The sequence below is a fragment of the Aptenodytes forsteri genome, unplaced genomic scaffold, assembly GCF_000699145.1.
Source record: "Aptenodytes forsteri isolate BGI_AS27 unplaced genomic scaffold, ASM69914v1 Scaffold193, whole genome shotgun sequence".
In the NCBI taxonomy this organism is placed as follows: Eukaryota; Metazoa; Chordata; class Aves; order Sphenisciformes; family Spheniscidae; genus Aptenodytes; species Aptenodytes forsteri.
Window position 1 is genome coordinate 15,349,440 of NW_008795405.1, and position 19,260 is coordinate 15,368,699.

At 39.6% G+C, this 19,260-nt stretch overlaps 1 protein-coding gene across 1 annotated transcript in view; it reads right to left on the minus strand.

Annotated features, from left to right (window-relative positions):
- The window catches only part of BEGAIN (brain enriched guanylate kinase associated), a 77,747-nt gene extending 59,906 nt beyond the window's left edge, over positions 1 to 17,841 (minus strand). Inside the window, exons 1-4 of the mRNA XM_019472453.1 lie at positions 17,828 to 17,841; positions 16,255 to 16,305; positions 15,701 to 15,790; positions 691 to 852 (exon numbers count right to left, since the gene is read on the minus strand). Coding sequence (XP_019327998.1) covers positions 691 to 852; positions 15,701 to 15,790; positions 16,255 to 16,305; positions 17,828 to 17,841 — 317 coding nt within the window. The remainder of the gene's footprint in view (positions 1 to 690; positions 853 to 15,700; positions 15,791 to 16,254; positions 16,306 to 17,827) is intronic.
- Between the last annotated feature and the right edge of the window lie 1,419 nt (positions 17,842 to 19,260).

The following is a 19,260-nucleotide window of genomic DNA, read 5'->3' on the forward strand; positions in this document are numbered from 1 at the left end:
TTAATCAGTGCCAGGAATGCCAGGAGTGCATGCTTATTATAATTTGTCATTAACATTAACTGGGCCCCTGATTTGCAATAGCACTGTACCACAGCTTCAACAATTTTAAATGATAGGTTTTCAGTATCATTCCATTCTACTTGGGACTAAAAAGCAAATGATTTGCTATAGCATAATGTGAAATGTCACAACAGTATTTGAATTGAACATAGTCTCAGCTTTGAGTGATGAAGGGCCAAATGCTGTTCTCTTGTAACAGTGCAATGGAGAGTAACAACAGAAAATATGCAGCCAAATGCATTAAAAAAATCTATCTGTATATATACTGTGTAACTATATATATGTAGTATGTCTATAACCTTTGTATTTGTAACACAACATGGCACTAACCCACATGTATGTTTACACATAAATGATGTCATATATGTACCTATGTCCATATATTTCTATTTGCATGTTTACTTTCAATACAGGAACATCTTACATATCACATGTAAATAACTGTTGTATGTAATGTATATTCAGATAAGTGAAATGTATATATTCAATGTGAAAACACAATGTGTAATCAACAAATAATAAATGATGTCTGTTTGAGACTATATGCCTGTATTTTTACTTACATATGTCTTTAACACAGCCACTTGTAAATTCCTAATAACTGTTTATTTCAAAAAGTTAGTTACTAACCTTCTCAGTTTTTCAGTTACTTTTTCAAGTTCCTCCTGAGCACGTCTCAGTTCTATTTCAAGATACTGACGTGTAGAATCAAATTCCGTTTCAAGCATTTCCAGCTTATGGGTAGTGTAGGATAGACGCTTTCGTAATTCCCCCTTCTGTTCTTGCAAAGTACTAGAAAAACAAAGACCACAGCTGTAGAATTTAGCTGCTCCTCAAAAGCTTTTCATGATCCACTCTTTGACCAATTCCATACAGTATAGGTTGGCATTAAGCCAGAGAAGTGTGCTTAATAAGTTGTTTACTGCACTTTGAAAATCTTCTGATTTAGACAGTTGACTATCTTCCCATCTGTCCTTTCTAGCGTATTCATTGCTAATATCTCATTAGCCATAATGGAATATTTTGTGAAAGAGTCCTCATTAAAATACAAAATACAGTCTAGAGTTTGGTTTCACACAGGACCTTTCATTTAGAGTTATCTTAAAATACTGAGTTATCTTAAAATACCATGACTGAAGTAGCACATATCAATAGAGCAGCAACTCTAAATAAACTGTGCAAAAATATTTCCTTGCCAATAATCCAAGTTATAATATGTTTTGTGGAGAAAAAAAATTGTCTTATTTGATTCAATTTCCACCCCAATCCCTGGGCCATAGAGCTTCTAGAGATGTTATCGTTCAGCATTTCATCTGGAGCATGGTCATCAATTAATATTATAGTAATTTTAAAGTTATGGCTCTTTCCCCCTTTTCCCACTCATTTGGGAGAAAAGACTTCCCAGACTCAGGTGTCACCCCTAATTTTTCACAGTTCTTTCACTAATAAAGAACTTGTGCCCTGCTTGTAAGCTAGCTTCAGTTACACTCTTTGACAAAACAAAGCACTAGGCACAGAATTTGGAAAGAGGAGGTTTTTCACTTTATTGTTTTCTTTTTATTTTAGAGATGAAATAAGATAGCATGAAGCCAGGACATCCAAGCGAAATTTTTATCATGAAGGTCAAAGTGCCATCTGCACCCAAATAGTCCCTCTGGATTTGCAGCGATGAACCTAGGGATCCTTCCCTTGCTTTACCGGAGCTCGACTCTGTGGCTTCAGGTGAGCCAGTCTGCAGTTGCCTCAGTTCTTATCTGCACAATGGAGATCTTTTATCCTTGCCTGTTTAGTTTCTAAGCTCCCCAGTCTTCTAGCATGTTTGCCAGTTGCACAGCAGGATGGGGTTCCAGTCAGAGCTGATATCTCTGGAGGTGACTGTAACTTGGTTCAGATACTGCAACCTCAGTATTGAGCTGATCTCTTGGTTTCAGGTGGGACCTCTGAGGCACTACAGAACCGGAGTCTGCCATCACCTAGAGACAAAAGTGCTACCACGTGATGCATTGTGAATTGCCTTGCTTATTTTTAATCATATGATAAAAATAATTCTTCATAAAAGAATGGCAAATCTTGATTGCCTTTGATGTCAAGTGACTACTGCCATCAGCTTCAGAAGAATAATGTTTTGGGTCTTTAATTAGACAAGAGAGTTGGGAACAACATGCCATTCTTCAAGAAACACTTATCTGAGCTGTCTTCAGTGTGACTGCCTTCTCCTCTACAAGCTGCGATAGGAGCTTCAGTAAGGCAATGCAAAAGTTTTACAATTGCTGCTTACTTGATCCATGCAGCTTAGAGCTAGGAAACTGTCTAATGTTTTGCAAACAATTCAATTACACATATTGTGTGGTCACAGTTATACTTAGATTACCACTTGTAGTTATATTCTCTTAAAATAACATATCCTAATTCAGACATTTAACGCAGCTCCAGTTAATGCAATCATTTAGTTTTTATATTTCACTTGGTGAATAAAACCCCCAAATTATCTAGGGAAATGAGAATCTGAACCCATGCTGCTCATTTCTGCATGTCGTCATTCATGATGTTACCACATCATACTGCCTTTCACTTGCTCTGCTTCTGGCCTGTTGTTCTTGCTACTCATCTGCTCATCTTGGGAAAGAAAAGTGGTCAGTTTTCCTTCCTGTAGCCTGGCAACTTGGATTTTCTTCTGTGAAGTGGGAGTTACAGTGTCAAAACTGTTTAGAGTGAAAAGAGTTTTGATCTTAAGTCTTCTGCTGCTCTAAAAATCTAATCACTAGGATTTGTACAAAAAGTAGACAGTAGGTCCTCCAGGTATGGTTTTGGATAAAAACGTCCAGGCTGCTGCTCTATGCTGGGCAAGTGCAGTTAATGCAAGCTAAGTCAGATCGGGGGGGTTACAACATCCTGCTGCACTAGGGAGTTTTGGCCACAGGCAGAGTTTGACCTCTGGGAGGAAGAGGGGCTGTAGGGGTACAAATATAATGGGAATGCCAGGGATGTTTAAGTCAGTAATAGCTGGAGACTGCTTAATAAAAGAGGAAAAAGAGCAAAGTTAATGGCCTCCAATACCTTTGTTTTCTGCTTCCTCATGTAGGTACCTTCTTGCTTTGGGTCTCAGTTGTGTGAAGATTAGGTAGCAGCAAAGCACCTGACTGCGCAAATGAAGTTGCTTCTGCATACACCTGTGTGCCTAGACCTGCCTATGTGGGGAAATTTGGGGTTCAAAATGTGAGTTCTGGGTAAATCTTGATCCTCCAGTGGAAGGCAGTGCTGGTCTGAGACGCCAGAATGTGCTTTAGGATTCAGGTCTGGACAGTTTGGCAGGTTTTGGCAGCCTGAAGCCTGTGCTAGGGTCCCAGTTCAGCAAAGTTTTGAAGGATAAACTTAACTTCAGGCTCAGCCTTTTTTTCCCTTGAAGTTCACTTTGAAACGTTTGTATTCTTGAATTCTTTGCTTTCAGAACGGGATTATTCATTTCATTAAAATCAAGCCTATTCTAATGAGCTTTACTGAAACAGTCTGCATACATCCACTCTTCCATATAATGCTTTGGGTAGTAAAACATAGTTGTAACTTTGTAAAAAATAAGAAAAAAAACCCAGTGGTTAAGGCATAAGTTAGGCAACTTCAAAGATCAAAGTTATTCTCATTCAGCAAACCATAATTCTCAAAAAGCTCTATTCATTTCCACCCAAGCTGGAAAGATGGGGTGGCATTCTGAAACCCTCCCAAACCTAGCAGAACCCCTGCTCAGTGTGTACTTTGATTCATCTGATACACACAAAACCAGCTGGCTGTTTTTAAGAGGACATTATTTTTAGACAGGAACAATAACACCTGGTTTATGATGGGATTATTTAAAATGTAGTAGTAGGTACATAACAGTGAATCATTATTAAAATACGAGTTATTCGAGAGAAAGGTAAAAATTTTAGAAACAAAGAAATCACGTTGATAAGAATACGCTGAATGGCAGGAAACTTATAGCCACTTTTATAGAAAAAAAGAAAAAGGAAAAAAAGACAAGACCCCAATGGGGAAAGCACTTAACCATTTGCTTTAATATCCTTCTTGAGCCAAGCAAGTTCTGAAAAGATAGCTAACTTTAAGCAATGACACAATGAAACTTATGCTTATGATTGGCACAAACAGGGAAATTTTCCTGAATCTGGGACTGAAACCACTGAATGGGTACTAACAGCTGTAACACTGTGAGCAGATTTCCCAGGATTCCCAGGATGGCTTTGATTTCTGCATGAATTGAGCCCTATCTAGATACATTACTGGTTTAAAGTAAAGCCTGTTGTTTTCTCTTGCTTTCAGTTATGTATGAACAAACACCTAAGAAGCAAAGGCAAGGCAAGTGAGAGAAACAGTAGAATGAAGAAGAACATGCAATGTGTCAAATTCAGTATCTCTAATAGCAAGATCAGAGGCTCAATTTTTGTTTTATACAAATCTAAGGTATTTTATGAGCGCTTTTTTTTTTTTTTTCATTTCTCATGAAACAGATGTTCTTTCTCTGAAAACCTTCCCCTTACTGTTAGCTTCCAGTGGTATCACATAATGCCATGCCTGAATTCTCTTTCCTTATGCTGTGTTGTGTTTTTTGTCCTAGAAGTCTGGGATTTTCATAAGGAGTGCTTAATTTTGTTGTGTACCCCTGCAAATTTGGTAGTGGTAATTTAGACAGGGTTGAAAAGAGGGAAAAAATAAAATGTCAAAAGTCATGAAGTCAACCATTTAGCATTTTCCCTTTTCTCCGAAACAACAAACTCCACAAACTAGCTGCATTTTGTTTCTGCTTGTCACATACCAGCTAATTAGAAAAGTTCACTGCACGAACTTTTTAATGCTGGTAAATCAATATATTTTAATTCATAATTTATCTTCTATGGCTAGTCATCCCTTATTGTTCTGTATTATATATATAATAAAAATATATATGTATTCAGCACATATATTTATTTTTATATATATGTGTGTGTGTGTGTATTAGTTGTTTAGTTTAAAGACTAAGAAAATAATTCAATGGAAAAAGTACAGCCAGGAGAAAGGAGAGGACTTATTTGCAAATAAAAAATAGTCTTGGGAAATCTGGTAGTGCTATGTCTTAGAAAACACCAATCCTATATTCCATGGACTTCCTGAAACTGACAGCTGGGAGGAGTGAGAAATTACAGGACAGGATTAAAAATCCTGTGGAGTAGGACCTTTTGCATGAGTGGTTCTCTATTTCTTCTAATGAACTCCAAAGTCCTGCTCCTGTGACAACCAGTGGTTTGCAAGTCATTACCCATTTTGCTTCATTACAGTATTTCTCTAAAAACAAGGACAGTAAGTACAATATTAAATATTTAGACTAGTGAAAGAAAACCTCTCAAGGGAAGCTACTTTAAAGATTATTAAAAAAGGTCTTCAGACTTTCCAAAGTATTATATTCACCAATTAGCTCTGTTTATACTCACTGAAAATGTAAAATAGATATGAAAACATATATTGGCACAGAAATTTGTGCCCACAAACATTGTAATGCTGCCAGTAATTGCCAGGTTTGAATTCCGGAGTTGCCGCTTGCCAGGGAATTTGGAGCCCTCTTCCCCTAGGCAGTGCTCCTACAGAGACACGCCAAGCCTCACTGTTGTATCCTGTTGCTGGAGTTGATCCTCAGCAACAATTCAGAGGCCGTTCAGGGGAGATATTACCAGGTGGGAGTTAGCACTACTCAGGCTCTACATTTAGTGAAAAGAGGTCTATTTCACAGGAGAAAGATGAGAAGGCTGTGCAGGCAATTTCAAGTACCACCAAATACTCCTGGTACTTTCCCAGCCTTAAAATTTTGCCATCCCAGCGTGCACGAGATTTGAAGCAAAGAGATGTTTGCATTCCTGGTGTCACCTCTCCCTATCCAATAGACTTCTGTCCACAAAGGCTGATGAGTGGTCAAAATGGATATTTTTTTTTTCTAGATGTCCCCACCAGCCTGTACATTAAGCTGATAATCGGTGCCACTCTGCATAGCTTCAGCCCCAGGGAAGGGTACGCAGGTCAATGAGCAGAATGGAGACAGACAACGTGTGCCTATCTCAGCCTGCAGCCGTCAGTCAGGATTCATCTGTAGCGCTGGCTGGAGAAGCTCCAGGTGAACATATTTCCACCAGAGCATTTCAGGCAAAGCTAAGATTCCGTGTGGCGACGGCTCTATTCTGAGGAAGGTGTGCTAGAAAATAAGCAGGTTTTCATTGTACCTGTCTGATCTTCTGCCAGCTCATCTGCCTGGCAGATGGCCTGATGACAGAGTAGCGCTGGCGTGCAAAGTTGGGCCTGTTCAGCTGCCTGGAGGCCAGATGATTTCTAGAGCTTGTTACCCTCGGACAGCCCACAAAGAGGGTGCTCTCTGAGCTGTTGCTCCCTGAGCTGTTGACTCCCTGAGAGTCAACATCTACGGGGCTGCCCCACTGGTGGAGCGTCCTGGAAACCCCACGTTTCCACCTGGCTGGTCAAACTGCTTCGGCAGTACTTTCACATCTGCCTGCCACCCCAGGGCTTTGCTTTGTAGATGGTTCTGCAATGTTGTTTAAAATCAGAGCAAACCCATTTTTTGAACTATTGAAATTCTCCCTAAATGGACTGATTACATTCCTTCACACAGCTCTAGGAGTGAGTAAAACAAAATATGATTAATGATGTTAGGAGGGAAATTATCAGTGAAAGGAATGCAAAATGAAGGCAAGATAGATGCCCATGTCAAACATACTGAAAAAACATATCGAAGGTTCTCATTTCTGGGCAGTGAAACAGAAGTTTTAATGCAGCTGTGAAAGCCTAAGTCAAACTAATTGCATTTTGTGGGTAAACATCCTGCCTTGGGAGAAGGAACATGTAAGTAGGAACTAACCTGGTCTGGGGTTTGGGGCTCTGAGTCTTGTACCTGGCTTTGCCAAATGTGCCTGGTGTTACACGGGTCGAGTGAGTTAAGGCAAGATTGACCTGACCAGAAGCAAATGTCAATACTGCTGGTCTGCTGTGGCTCCCATTCTTAGTCAGTTGTGACAGCAGGCACTATCAGGATGAGATTAATCTGACCTATTTTAGAAGCCTACTTTTAGATCAGGTGATGCAAATCTGGAAGTACCCATTTCCGTTAATTACAAAGGGAATCTAGTTAAGTAGCTCAGACGTAGACAACTGCATCTCATCAGATAACTCCCCCTCTTCCTGAGTCAGTACTGTGCGTATGAGATGAGGTAATAGTATTCCCTTTCTTGTTTGCTTAGATGGCGTGGAGGCCCACAAAAAAGAACCACTAAGTGCTTTGAAAGTGTTTCTCAGATCTGTTTCATGTCTGCGATGTGTCACATTCTAAAAAAGGGCTTCATAGGATCAGGAATTTGGGAGAATGACAGAAATTTAAAAAATATATTCTGGAACAGAATTTCAAAAAGCACCTTTTCTTCTTCCACCCTGTGGGTTTTTATCTAGGGAAAAGTAAAAAATGGTCAGCCCTGCAGAGGTGCTTGTTGTGAAGGAGTCTAAAGAGCAGGAGAAGGTCTCTGGGAAAGGCCAAGGGACACTCGTGAGCCCAGCCATGCCGTGCCGACTTAGACCACTGATGACAGACAGCCAGGAGCGGTGATGTTGTGGGCAGCCAGAGAGCCTGGGGCCAGGTTTGTGCACTTGCTTTTCCAGAAGCATTTTCCCAACAGTGTGAGGCTGCTGTGGACCTCTGCAAAGAGATGGCCTGTTTGGCTCCAGGAGAGAAAACAGCCACATTCCTAGTTTTGCTTCTGATCTTTGAATGGAGTCTATCATCACAGAGACAAGGGCAGTCAGCCAGGCAGGAGGCAAGGCCCTGGGGGACCTCTTCCTGACATGTAGCTCACACCCCAGGGAGCAGCAAGCTGCGGACAGAGAGCTCTGGGGACGTTCGCAGCTAGTAGAGATGCCAACAGGTCCTCCGTGCCACTGCATTGCTACTCAATGGAGCTGGACTGCATTGCCAACTTAATCTTGGGGCTACCAGGGAATTTTGGCTTCTGCAGCTCCTGCTGATCCATGGCTGGTGGTCTGGATTACCCAGGACCTTTTATTCCAGCACAGCTCTGCTGCTGGTCACGGGGCACGGCTCTGGCATGGGTCATGCTAGATCTGCATGCTGCCCAGGGTGGACATGCTGCAAGAAAGGCACCCAAAGCCTGGCCTAGGAGGAATAGCTTTGAGATGGTAGTTGTGTCATTGAATCTGACCCCCCAACAATGTTTTCAGATTTGTAGTTGTTGGGAAATGAAGTCCAAGCATTTTACAAGTGTTTTCTAGATTAATGAAAGATCTTTAATAAAGCAGTAATTGGATTTCTATGTTAATCAAGTTTTGATTATGTGTTACATGCTCAGGGTCACCATTTCAAAAGGGTAATGCAAAAATTATCTCCCTTGTCTGCAGTTTTTGTGGCTAAACTTGTGCTTGCTCCATCTGATTAGGAGGGGGATGGGATCAAATTACAAAGTCTAGATCCAGGTTCTGAGAATCCAACTACAGACTTGCAATTAGTTTTATTGGGCAAATAGATTACGTTGCTGCAGCTCAGACCCAGAGCCCAGTCTGCAAATCCCAATGCTCTTGTGCTCTTTATTCAGCAGCTTCATTTGTACCCAAACAAATGCCTTGGCAAATGTGTATCCAAGTTCTACAATAGGTATTTTCTTATAAATTCAGGCTTACACACACTTTGTTCAGCTCACCTATTTTTTTGCAAATTTTCAGCAAGGTCTGTCAGGGTTTTTTTCACTACAGCACATCCACCAAATTTCTCCATTACTTTCAAAGAAGTTTGTTAAATATTTGAAACTTCGGAGTATGAACAGTTTGCCTGCATATTGCATGCAGATCTTTCCTTCCTATAGATATATATACACACACACATATACACACACATATATAGATAGCTTTTGGAGGTTTTTTTTTTGCAAGTATTAAACCGTTTGAATTTTCTTTCCAGTACTTATTTTCAAAATAAACAACCTGAAGCTGAGTTTGGATTGTGAGAGGGAAGGCCTGTACATATGTTTCAGAACAAATGTGTGGGTGATCCAAATCCGGAGCTCAGATAGTTTCCAAATGACTGATGGACACATAAATCAAGTAACAGAGTCCTTTTCTTAGGTTCCAGGCATTCTGGCAGAATTTAAACCAGAGAAGAGGGATGCTTTATCAGAAACATTAAAGAGAATCATTTGGAAGGGAGGTGGAGAAAAAAAAAAGATGTTTAGCAGTTGAAGTCCTAAGTGCTGTGGGATAGATCCTTAGCATTATAGCCTATTCACAGCACCTGGAGAGCTGATACAGCTACCTTAAAACAGAAGTATCACTGAATTTTGGAAGGTAGCTTTTCTTCACCTAGGATGTGAGTATCTGGCTGTTGCATAATTTGCACAATTAAAAATTCAGACCAGGCAAGAGATATTATATAATAAATGTATCTAAACTGTGCTGGGCTTATTTGTAAGAGGTAGAAAAGAGAGATCTCTCTTGGAGAGCTGATACAGCTACCTTAAAACAGAAGTATCACTGAATTTTGGAAGGTAGCTTTTCTTCACCTAGGATGTGAGTATCTGGCTGTTGCATAATTTGCACAATTAAAAATTCAGACCAGGCAAGAGATATTATATAATAAATGTATCTAAACTGTGCTGGGCTTATTTGTAAGAGGTAGAAAAGAGAGATCTCTCTTAAAACTAAAACTGAATTACGTTTTGGTTATATTGACCTGACAGTCTTTCATTGCAGAAGGGGTGACTTCTATAACAAGAAGTCCACAGATACATCTATCCAACACGAGCATTCAATATTAACCATAATATGAGGCGATTAAGATATGAAAATTCAGTTACATGTTGACATGCAAAAAACCCTTAGAGGATCAGCTGTCAGCACTGAGTTGTCTTAAGTGAATACCATTATTGTCGGTGGAAGATGGTAAGATTTTTGAAATATGCTCATAATAAAGATGTACAAATTGTCCTTTATTTAAAGGTACTATCCATAACCTAAGGCTCTGAATGGATCGAATAGAAATACTATTAATAAAATCACAGCTTTCAGAAATAGACACTAAAGGTGTTTTGATTATTTTAAATGAAGTTTCTTCGGTAGGCAATTGTGATTCCCCCAGTGTGCTGACAACTGCAGAGGGCAAATGAAAATGAACAGTGAAAATACAGACCTGCATCTAGGGAGCACATTATTGTGCAGAGCACTAAGAAATCAAGGGGGCAGAGCAGGTCATGGAGAGAGAAGGACGTAGACTTACAAACTGGGATGTGCACCATCCACTGTGAGCAGCTGTGCTGGCTAGCCCAGCACTGTGCTTGGTACCGGGCTGCACGGAGGCTGAAGAGCTGAGCCAGCTCTCTGAGGACTGATTTAATACTTCTGCTAATTTGATTTGAATCTGGAGTCTTCACAATATGTTTCTGTTTCCTATGAACGAGATGACCACTTTTGCTTATGAGACACTTTTGAGGTTAAATACCTGCATGTAGTCAGGCTGGCTGTATGTGAGAAATGAATGCAGTGCACAACGAAAAAGCAGGAGCCTTGTGCCCAAATTCAAAGATGACTAAAGCAGAGTGAAACAGCGGAAGCAGAAGAAGCTGTTATGATCTCTGCCTTCTTCCAAGCTGCCTCCTAGTGCCTCTGTTAGGCTCTCCCTAAAGTCTGTGGGGATCGACTGATTTCAGCTCCAGCAGGTAGACTCTTAGAGTCAGCGGCTTAAATGCAAACCGTTAGGTTCAGTAAGGGATCCCACAGAAGTTTATGTAAAGACTGCCCCTGTTCAATTTGTGTTTCTGTGTTGCTAGAAAATGAAGGGATGAAGAGGTTGAAAATAAGGTTGTAAGAGAAGAAAAAAAAGCATGCAATTCAAGGAGGAATACATGTTTTCTGACTCATTCTCTAGAGGTAGAAAGAGTATGTTTATTTTCTCATGATAATGGAGGACTCCGCTCATGTTCATGCCCTGCTCCAAATTGTCTGCATTGTCCAAATGTTGCTTAGTGCTCTGGACCACATCTGAAATGAGTCAGCTGGTGAAGCTGGGAGAGAAGGGAGTTAAATTCTGGCATGGCAAACTTCAGCCAGCATTTGTCCAAGAGAGCAGAGACATCACGACCCTGACCATTCCTGGGGATGAAGGGGTCTTCACACTGCTTGCTGCCCAGACTCTGCTCTTGACATGACTCTGGAAGAAGGTTCATCTCTGTAAGAGCTGTTATTTTCTGGCTTTCCAGAGGCCGATATATTCGCATAAAACATTTGGCTAGAAGAAATGGTGAGTTACAATGTAAAGTTGCAGGGTACGAAAGGATAAGAAAAGCAGCAGAAAAGACTGACTGCAACAAATACTTCTTGCTGTAACAAAGGCTATCGGGGTGGCTGCCTCACACAGAAAGTGATTTGAAGTTGTTGAACAGACATTGCCTGCTTTTTAATGTCTGGCAGAGTCCTAGCAGTCTGCACTGCATCTCACTAGGGAATCCAGACTACAAAGCAGTGATGAGAAAGGAGAAAAAAGAAAGGGTGAGGTATTGAGAAATTGAGGTAGCCAAATTAGAGGTAGACTTCAATTTATGATTCGGAAGCCAAAGAGAGCTCTCCAGGTGATTGAGGAAGCTGCCTTTGGTTGCAGCAGCTCTCCTTACAGCTTTGAGTAGTCAGCTTCTAGATTGCTTTGGTTTGTAGTCAGGGATAAGCACTCCCTCTGGAAATTACTGAAAGCAGCCTGCCACATCAGCTCACAAGCTTATAAAGTTATATTTTAATTGTGTTATTAAACCTTTCTCACTTCTGCTTTTGTCTGTTTACCTTCCTGATTCATCTGGATCAAGCTGTGCTGGAACAAGAATGTGGTTCCTCCTGAATTGTTCTGTATATTTGTAATAGGACATGCAATGAGAATGGGTGAAACCCACTGCCCAGAAGCAAGCTGAAATTTATCTTACTCTTCCTATTAAAGGACTGAGGTTGGAGGTGCGGTAGGAGACTACTATAGAAATGTGCTTTAGTAGTAGGGAAAGGATTTTGTTTCTGTTTCATTTGGTATAAAGCATCCAGACACAGTTTGATGGACAGAGGCTATAACCTGGGTTCTCACCTTAGCTATTTCCTTCCTTTCCCAATCATTTTCTCTTTCCTCTGATTTGAAATTCATCTTTGTCTGGCTCAAGGGACTCATTTTGGTGGGCTGGCTTAACACTTCCCATCAGAAAGGTTATGCTAAGCAGTTGAAAAAATTAAGTATACTTTTTTGGCTCCAGGACTAGTCAGACAGAATTACTACTGGGACTGGGACTGGGACTGGGACTGGGGCGGAGGAGGAACTGCAGATGCCACTGCTTTTTTCCTTTATAAGCAGTGTATATTACCTTCTTTGAGTAAATTACTGAATTTTCTTTTTAATTATATCTGGTCACAGTTGCATTCTGATCCTCTTTTGTGACAGGAGTCCTACAAGACAGAAGCTCCTGTTGTATCTCTAACTTGAATCCATAGGTGCTTGCCTTTAAAAAAATGCCAATGGTTGCCAGATATTATTATTAAAGAGTATAGGAGATAATGCTGCTGTTGCTTAGAGTGAGACACAGCATGGACCCCTCAGACACTTTCAGTAGCCATTGGTGTGGTCAGTTCTACTGCAGTCTCTGTTCTTTATCATTCAGTTCCCCCATCACACACAGCTGTATGACGTTACTAAAGCAACATGCCACAGAGGTGAGCTCTAGGGACTTTTTGGAAGGTTTTCTGGCAGTAGAATAGATCATTGGACAAGCAAACAAATTAAATAAATTAATAAATTGATTAAATAATACTCCTTAGCCTGGACACACCCGAATTCTCAGCTGTGCACATGTAATTCAGATTCTGAGGGAAATTATTACTACACACAGACTCATGTATAAGGTGTTGAACAGGAACAATGAGAGCTACTGGCTGTTATCTGAATGAACTTATTTTGCCTGAATATTTCAAGATATTTTTAGTTTTTCTACAATAACGAATGATTCTCAGCTCTTTGATCAACTTGATATCACAGCAAAAGAAGAGAAGGAAAAAAAGAGAATGGAATTGCCATCTGTCATCTTTGGCTAATTATTTCGAGCCCCACCTTGTTTCATACACTGCAGCACGGTATTTTAGGACTTGTTAACTGAGAAGTCTTCTACTCTGCAAGAGTATAAATGAGTTCACCTCTAGCAAGTTCCTCACCGCTCAGCATGTTGTGCTGTCATTTCCTAGAACCTTTGCCCCAACCTAATGTCACGATTTATTAGTTCAGTCAAGTCTATTTTATCCTGCTCCCTCAGCTGAACTGTCTTTTCAGTGTAAGAAAGACTGTTTTGTTGCCTTCTTTGTGGGTGTATGGAGAAGGAGAGGGAACAGGACTGCATTCCTCCAGACTCCTGTTAGCAGTCCAGCACCTTGGCATTAGCTCTTCTGTAGTTTTTGGAGTGAGCCAGTAAATGAAGGAGTTTTCTGCAAGTGCGGAGGGACCAAACTAGGCAGCAGGTATTAATCTGAAAAGATGCTTGCACTATTCATGTGAAAAGCAATGTATAACGTGCTTCTTCAGAGGGGACCCAGGAGCCCTCTGCTTCCACCTGCCCTGCAGACGTACCACCCCAAAGAACCATGCAGAGTGAGGAAGCAGCTTCATTACTACAGGCTTTCCCAAAAAATTCCTCTTGTGCCCTGAGATGTGGATTACCTAAACACAGGCCACATTTTTTTTGCCTTATAACTGAACTACTTTAGCATTCTGGGTGAATTGAGACTTGGTTTTTTTAACTCTCTTGCTGAAATTTTTTTGCTTTCTCATTAGTTTTTTTAAAGGTTAAGGTGCATCAGGCTGGATAAAATAGAATCTATCCTCATTTTGTAAGTGCTGACAGTTGTCATACTCACTATCTTTCATTTTCACAAACAAATTATTTTTTTTTAGTTCCTTCAGCAAGCTGATGTTTTTCAATATAATTGGAAAGCAAGTTTCCAGATTTTAAAGTCTAGATATGTTGAAACAGTGTGATTAAGATTTCAATTAATCAACAGGAAAGAAACAAGCATGTTCTCAGGAAATACTAAACTCTCCCTAAAAATTTAGATCCTTGTGAGCTTTTTAAAAAACAGGGAGGGAAATGAAAATACTCTTTCAATGGCTGTTTATTTTTTTTATGAAATGGCTAAATAGCCTGAGCTAAAAGCCTGGATGTGGCATTTTAAGCTTTGGTAAACTTGGAGATAAAGTGTGGTATTGTCCTCCATAAAAGTAAGGTTATTTTCTTTTGAAAGTAAGAGCTACAAGTGGACAGTGATGGTAGGAAAAGAGATCATTTTTTTTAGAGAGCCCTACAGAAAGGCTGCTAATTGTCATCCCAAGACTCTGAACTTCCCCACGGGCATCCATTTAAAAACACCACATAAGATCAAACTCAGTGATCACACTGTGGCTGTGTGAATTTGTTCCAATTTTAAAAGACTTCCAAATACTCAATCAAATTGGAATCAGGGTCAAACATTTTGAAAAACAGTCTTATATGCCCTGATTATATTTCGCTTCACTGGTCATCTCGTGGTTTTAACAAGGACAAGCAGCAGAGCAAAGCTATTCTTGTATCAGGCTCATCTAAATCCAGGTAAGAGTAGAGTGCATGTGCAGAGCCCCAGGGGACTGAAAAACAGGAATTCAAACCACTTTTCCAAGATTGTTGGTTTTTTCACTCCACAGAGTGTAGGCTGTGCCAAAAAATACCAAAAGAATCTCACTTACGTCTTTCCTACACTAGCAGCACTCTTAAGATGAAAATTGTCACATATTATTCAAAGAAAATCAATAGACTGCAAGAAGGCAATCTAAAGCTTAGCCTGTCTTTATTTTTTTATTTAATTAATTTCTTACTTTGAAATATATTTCAATATTTCATATATCATTGAAAACTATAGGATCAGTGAACGACATTTCTTCTACACACCTGCTACTTGAAATAAAGTCAAGCAACAAAGAACAAAGAGTATATTCAGGAGAAAAGTAGAAGAGAATCTAAGCAAAATATGGAAAAATGAGTCATTACTTAAACTTATACTATGTGCTGCATAGGAATGTAATCTAGAGTCAGTCATAACTCCTCCATCCTTTCAACATCTCTGTACCTATATCATTGAAAAAATCCTTACTTCAGGAGACCGAAGATTAATGTAAACCTGATAAAGGAGAGAGAATAAATACATACCAGCGATATAAGAAAGGTGGGTGAACTGCCCAGATAACTGTGGCATCAACAATGAAATGCAATGCATCTGTATTATAAGAACTACTCCATCAGAAAAAAATATTAACTGGTAGTAGGTAGCTGTGGATTTTGCAGCTTCTTAAACAACTTTCAGTTTTTATACACGTTAATAACAATTATTACAGGCTTGGCTGAGACAAGCATCAAGCGTACTATAATAAACAGATCTGCTGTTATTCCCCTAGTTCAGAAAACATAGCGCAACTGAACGATGGGAGACTACAGACTGACGTGAAGAAATGAAACATTTTTACAAACATCAGAAAGTTAGAAAGAAAGCATAACTTCACAAAACATCACTTATTAGTTACCTGTCCCAGAGAGTAGGTGAAGATTTTGCGAGCCTGCCCTGGAGAATTCTAGGTTGCCATAGGCAGGTTGGCACCCAGGAATTTCGTACCCTGCAGCATGAATAGAGGATAAACCATGGCTAGGTATGGCTCATCAGACATACGAGTGATAACCTAGCTAGATTTGCTGCATATTAGTAGGCTATGGCACAATTTGGTACTAATTATTGTTCAGGATATCTTACTTTAAAGCAGTATTAAAACTACAAAACAAGGTGATATTACAGCACACACATTTAGTGATTTTCTTCTATGACTACTGTAGGTCAGAATAAACATTTATAATTGACCTTATGGTGGTTGTAAATGGGTGCTACTCCATCTATTTTACTGGAGAAACATTTGGTCTTAAGATTTGTGAATCAAGCCCTTATATTTTTGCATTGTAAAAACATCAGATAAAACAAATTTATGCTTCATTGAAAGAGGGTCAGCAAAATTCCTTCTGAGCACCGTAGTGACAACATGTTTAACGCTGTTAATTAAATCTGGGCTGAGGTTCAAGTTCCACATACCAGGTTCCATGCACATCTACCAGCAGCAGAACAATAGCTGCAAAATATTTGCTGGAAATGAAAAGCACAAAGAGAAGCAATCTGAACTAGCAATATAAGCTATGAATGACACACAGCAAAAGCAGATCCAGAGCCCAGGAGAAGGCCAACGAGGCAGGCAAATTAGCAATGAGAAATGTTGCCCAACATTAGCATCAAGCAATGCTGGTAAGATTCAAAACACTCTGTTCAGTCCTTAGTCAAGCAAATTCTCACTCAAGTCAAAGGTGGTTTTTCCTGAGTAAAATCTGAGTAAGGACTACAGTATTTGGCCATGCAGAATACCTCATACAGTATTGCTGTGTTCCTTTGCAATATCAGAAATGCAACAGAACAGGCCTTGAAGGATAAACTCAATAAAAGATCAGTTTTTCCTCACTCAAGCATAGTCATATTTATGAACCAGAATTTTTGCCTAAGCTTTCCCTGTGGTCAGTGATCACTACACATGCAGAAAATCCTACCTTCCAGTATTCACCACCAATTACTAGTGGGTACTGCAAAGTAGGGACCTTCTGGACCGTGAACACATCTTTACATACAGAACGCATTTCAGGAGCAATAACTGTGCTACGGAGAGTAGCAGAGAATCTCAGTGTTTATGGGAAAGGAGAACTCTGCTGAGTCTCCTGCCACTGTTGTAAGTCCACCCTGGGATCGGCTTCATGTCAAGAACTATCGGCAGCAAGATGATGCTCTTTAAGGCACTCTGAGGAAAAGCACTAAGTGAATTCCAGCATGTTACTCTAGTTGTCCCACTGAGTTGTTCATTGAATAAAGAAGAAACATTTAAGTATCTTTTAACTTCTTCTGTACTGGACTTGGATTAAGTATGTGAAGATACACAGGGACAGCAGAGAAAATGAGATGGCCCGAGGTTTAGGTGTTGTCATCACATGAATTTACAACAATATTAGCTTTTAAATCAAAGTGGAGGTGAGAATAAATCTCTGCAATCTGTAATACCTCAGTATTGTCAGTTCTTCAGTGAACTGTCAGTATTACTTTGGATTATATATCTCTTGCAGCTTTTCTGATGTTCTCAAACTGCAAATCTCATAATCAATAGGGGTGTACTTATTTAATACATACCAGTTCTGTGGTACTTCACTATGTATTTTCATTCTCAACTATGGGTGTCAGGAAAACAGTCCATTGCAGGAATACAGATTTGAAAATGGTCTCTACCTGGCTCTCCACTTTGTATCTGCACATTTTTAGGTACAAAATTGTAAACTGCTCCTAAAAATCACATCTTTGAAATCTTAATTTTGAAAAAAACCAGTGAATTCAGCCACAGGTTTTTCCAGAACCAGTGGAGATTTTTCAAACCAGTGCATTTTGCATATTTCTCTGCACTTCACTGAGAAACCCTCCATAGTAGTTTTCTAATGAAATAAAATTTGCAAATTCTGAGGTGGAAGAAATGAAAACATTGGGCTTTTCAAGCCCACAAAATTAATTAAATTGGGGCTTTTGGAGCAAAGAAGCCATTTGAGCAGGGAGAAATCTCTGCTGTCTTCAGATTGATTACCAGCTCTCTTCCATGTAGTCTTAATCTAACCTATCTCATACCTTTTACTGATATATAGCAAATAGCTTTGCTATAGATAATCTTGACAAGATATTTTAAGGCTATGAGGTTGTGAGATGTTTTGACAGAGAGGGGAGGGGTGTGAATTCCACTTTAGCTGTTTGCTCAGTGTTTTTCCTGACATCTTTTTGGTAGTAAGTCCCGTGTAATTGCTCCATAAATGAGCTAATGCAGAGAAAAGCTCTCTGCTCTAAATGTGGTGGGTCTTTCAAAAGCTCCCCAAAGGGATTTAATAACATCCCGTCTCAGATAATCAGTGTCAGTTGTAGTCCGTCTAATCACATTCTCATGTGCAAGGTTGAAAAATAATTAAACTGTAAGATTTATTTATTTGCCTGATATACAAACACAAAAATTAATTTGTCAGCTTCTGCAATTTACATGGGATATTGTTTTATCATTGACAAATCAGAAATTAGCAAAACATACATACATTTTTGTCTAAAGCAACTGTAAATTTTAAAGGAAACAAAATGGAAAAAGCTCCCAGTTCTGTTACTGTGTTGTTTCCTTTCTGAAACAACAGTTGTAAGAAACTTGTAAGTATTGAAAATAATAAACAAGCCTATTTAAAAAGAATATTGTATAGTCACAATATACAACTAATAGTTTACTACAGGGAAAATATCAGTGCCAAAAACCTGATGATAACATATTTCAGATTATCAAATTTTAAAATGACTTTTTATTACGGTGTAGCATGATAAAGTAACTCATTTTCCTCTGCTGTCTACAGATCTTCCCTTATCCCTCACTGATGTGATTGAGACTGACTCTGGTGTCAAGTGAGGTTCGAATTTGGGTGTACTGTTGTACTAGTCTGTGTTTCCTTGTCTTGTCCTAGAACGCAGTATGTTACTTCAAATATTGTCTGTGGCTCATCTGACAATAATCACAGAGGATACTTACAGACCTATAGCCAATTTGAAAAAAAAAAAAAAAAGCAGATTTCTCAGTAAAACATGATCAACACTTTATTTCACTGTCTAGAGAAGAACAACTAACAATTCATCAGTTTTGGTGGCAGATGGTGATTGATCCACTGTGCCTGGAGTAGACTCATACAGACTGCTTTGGCTGTTTAAGAAATACTGTTATAAGAAAAGTAAACACAATGCCCCTTATGCTCCCCTCTCCATATTTCACAGGTGAGTAAAATTTATAGCATCTGATACTTATAAATATCCCTGGTTTGTGTACTACTCCTCAAAAACACTGCTCTTTTTTGGTAGGTATATTGGGTTTGCGTGGCCAGGTTTTGGTATCGGGGGGGCTACAGGGGTGGCTTCTGTGAGAAGCTGCTAGAAGCTTCCGCCATGTCCGACAGAGCCAATGCCAGCCAGCTCCAAGACGGACCTGCCACTGGCCAAGGC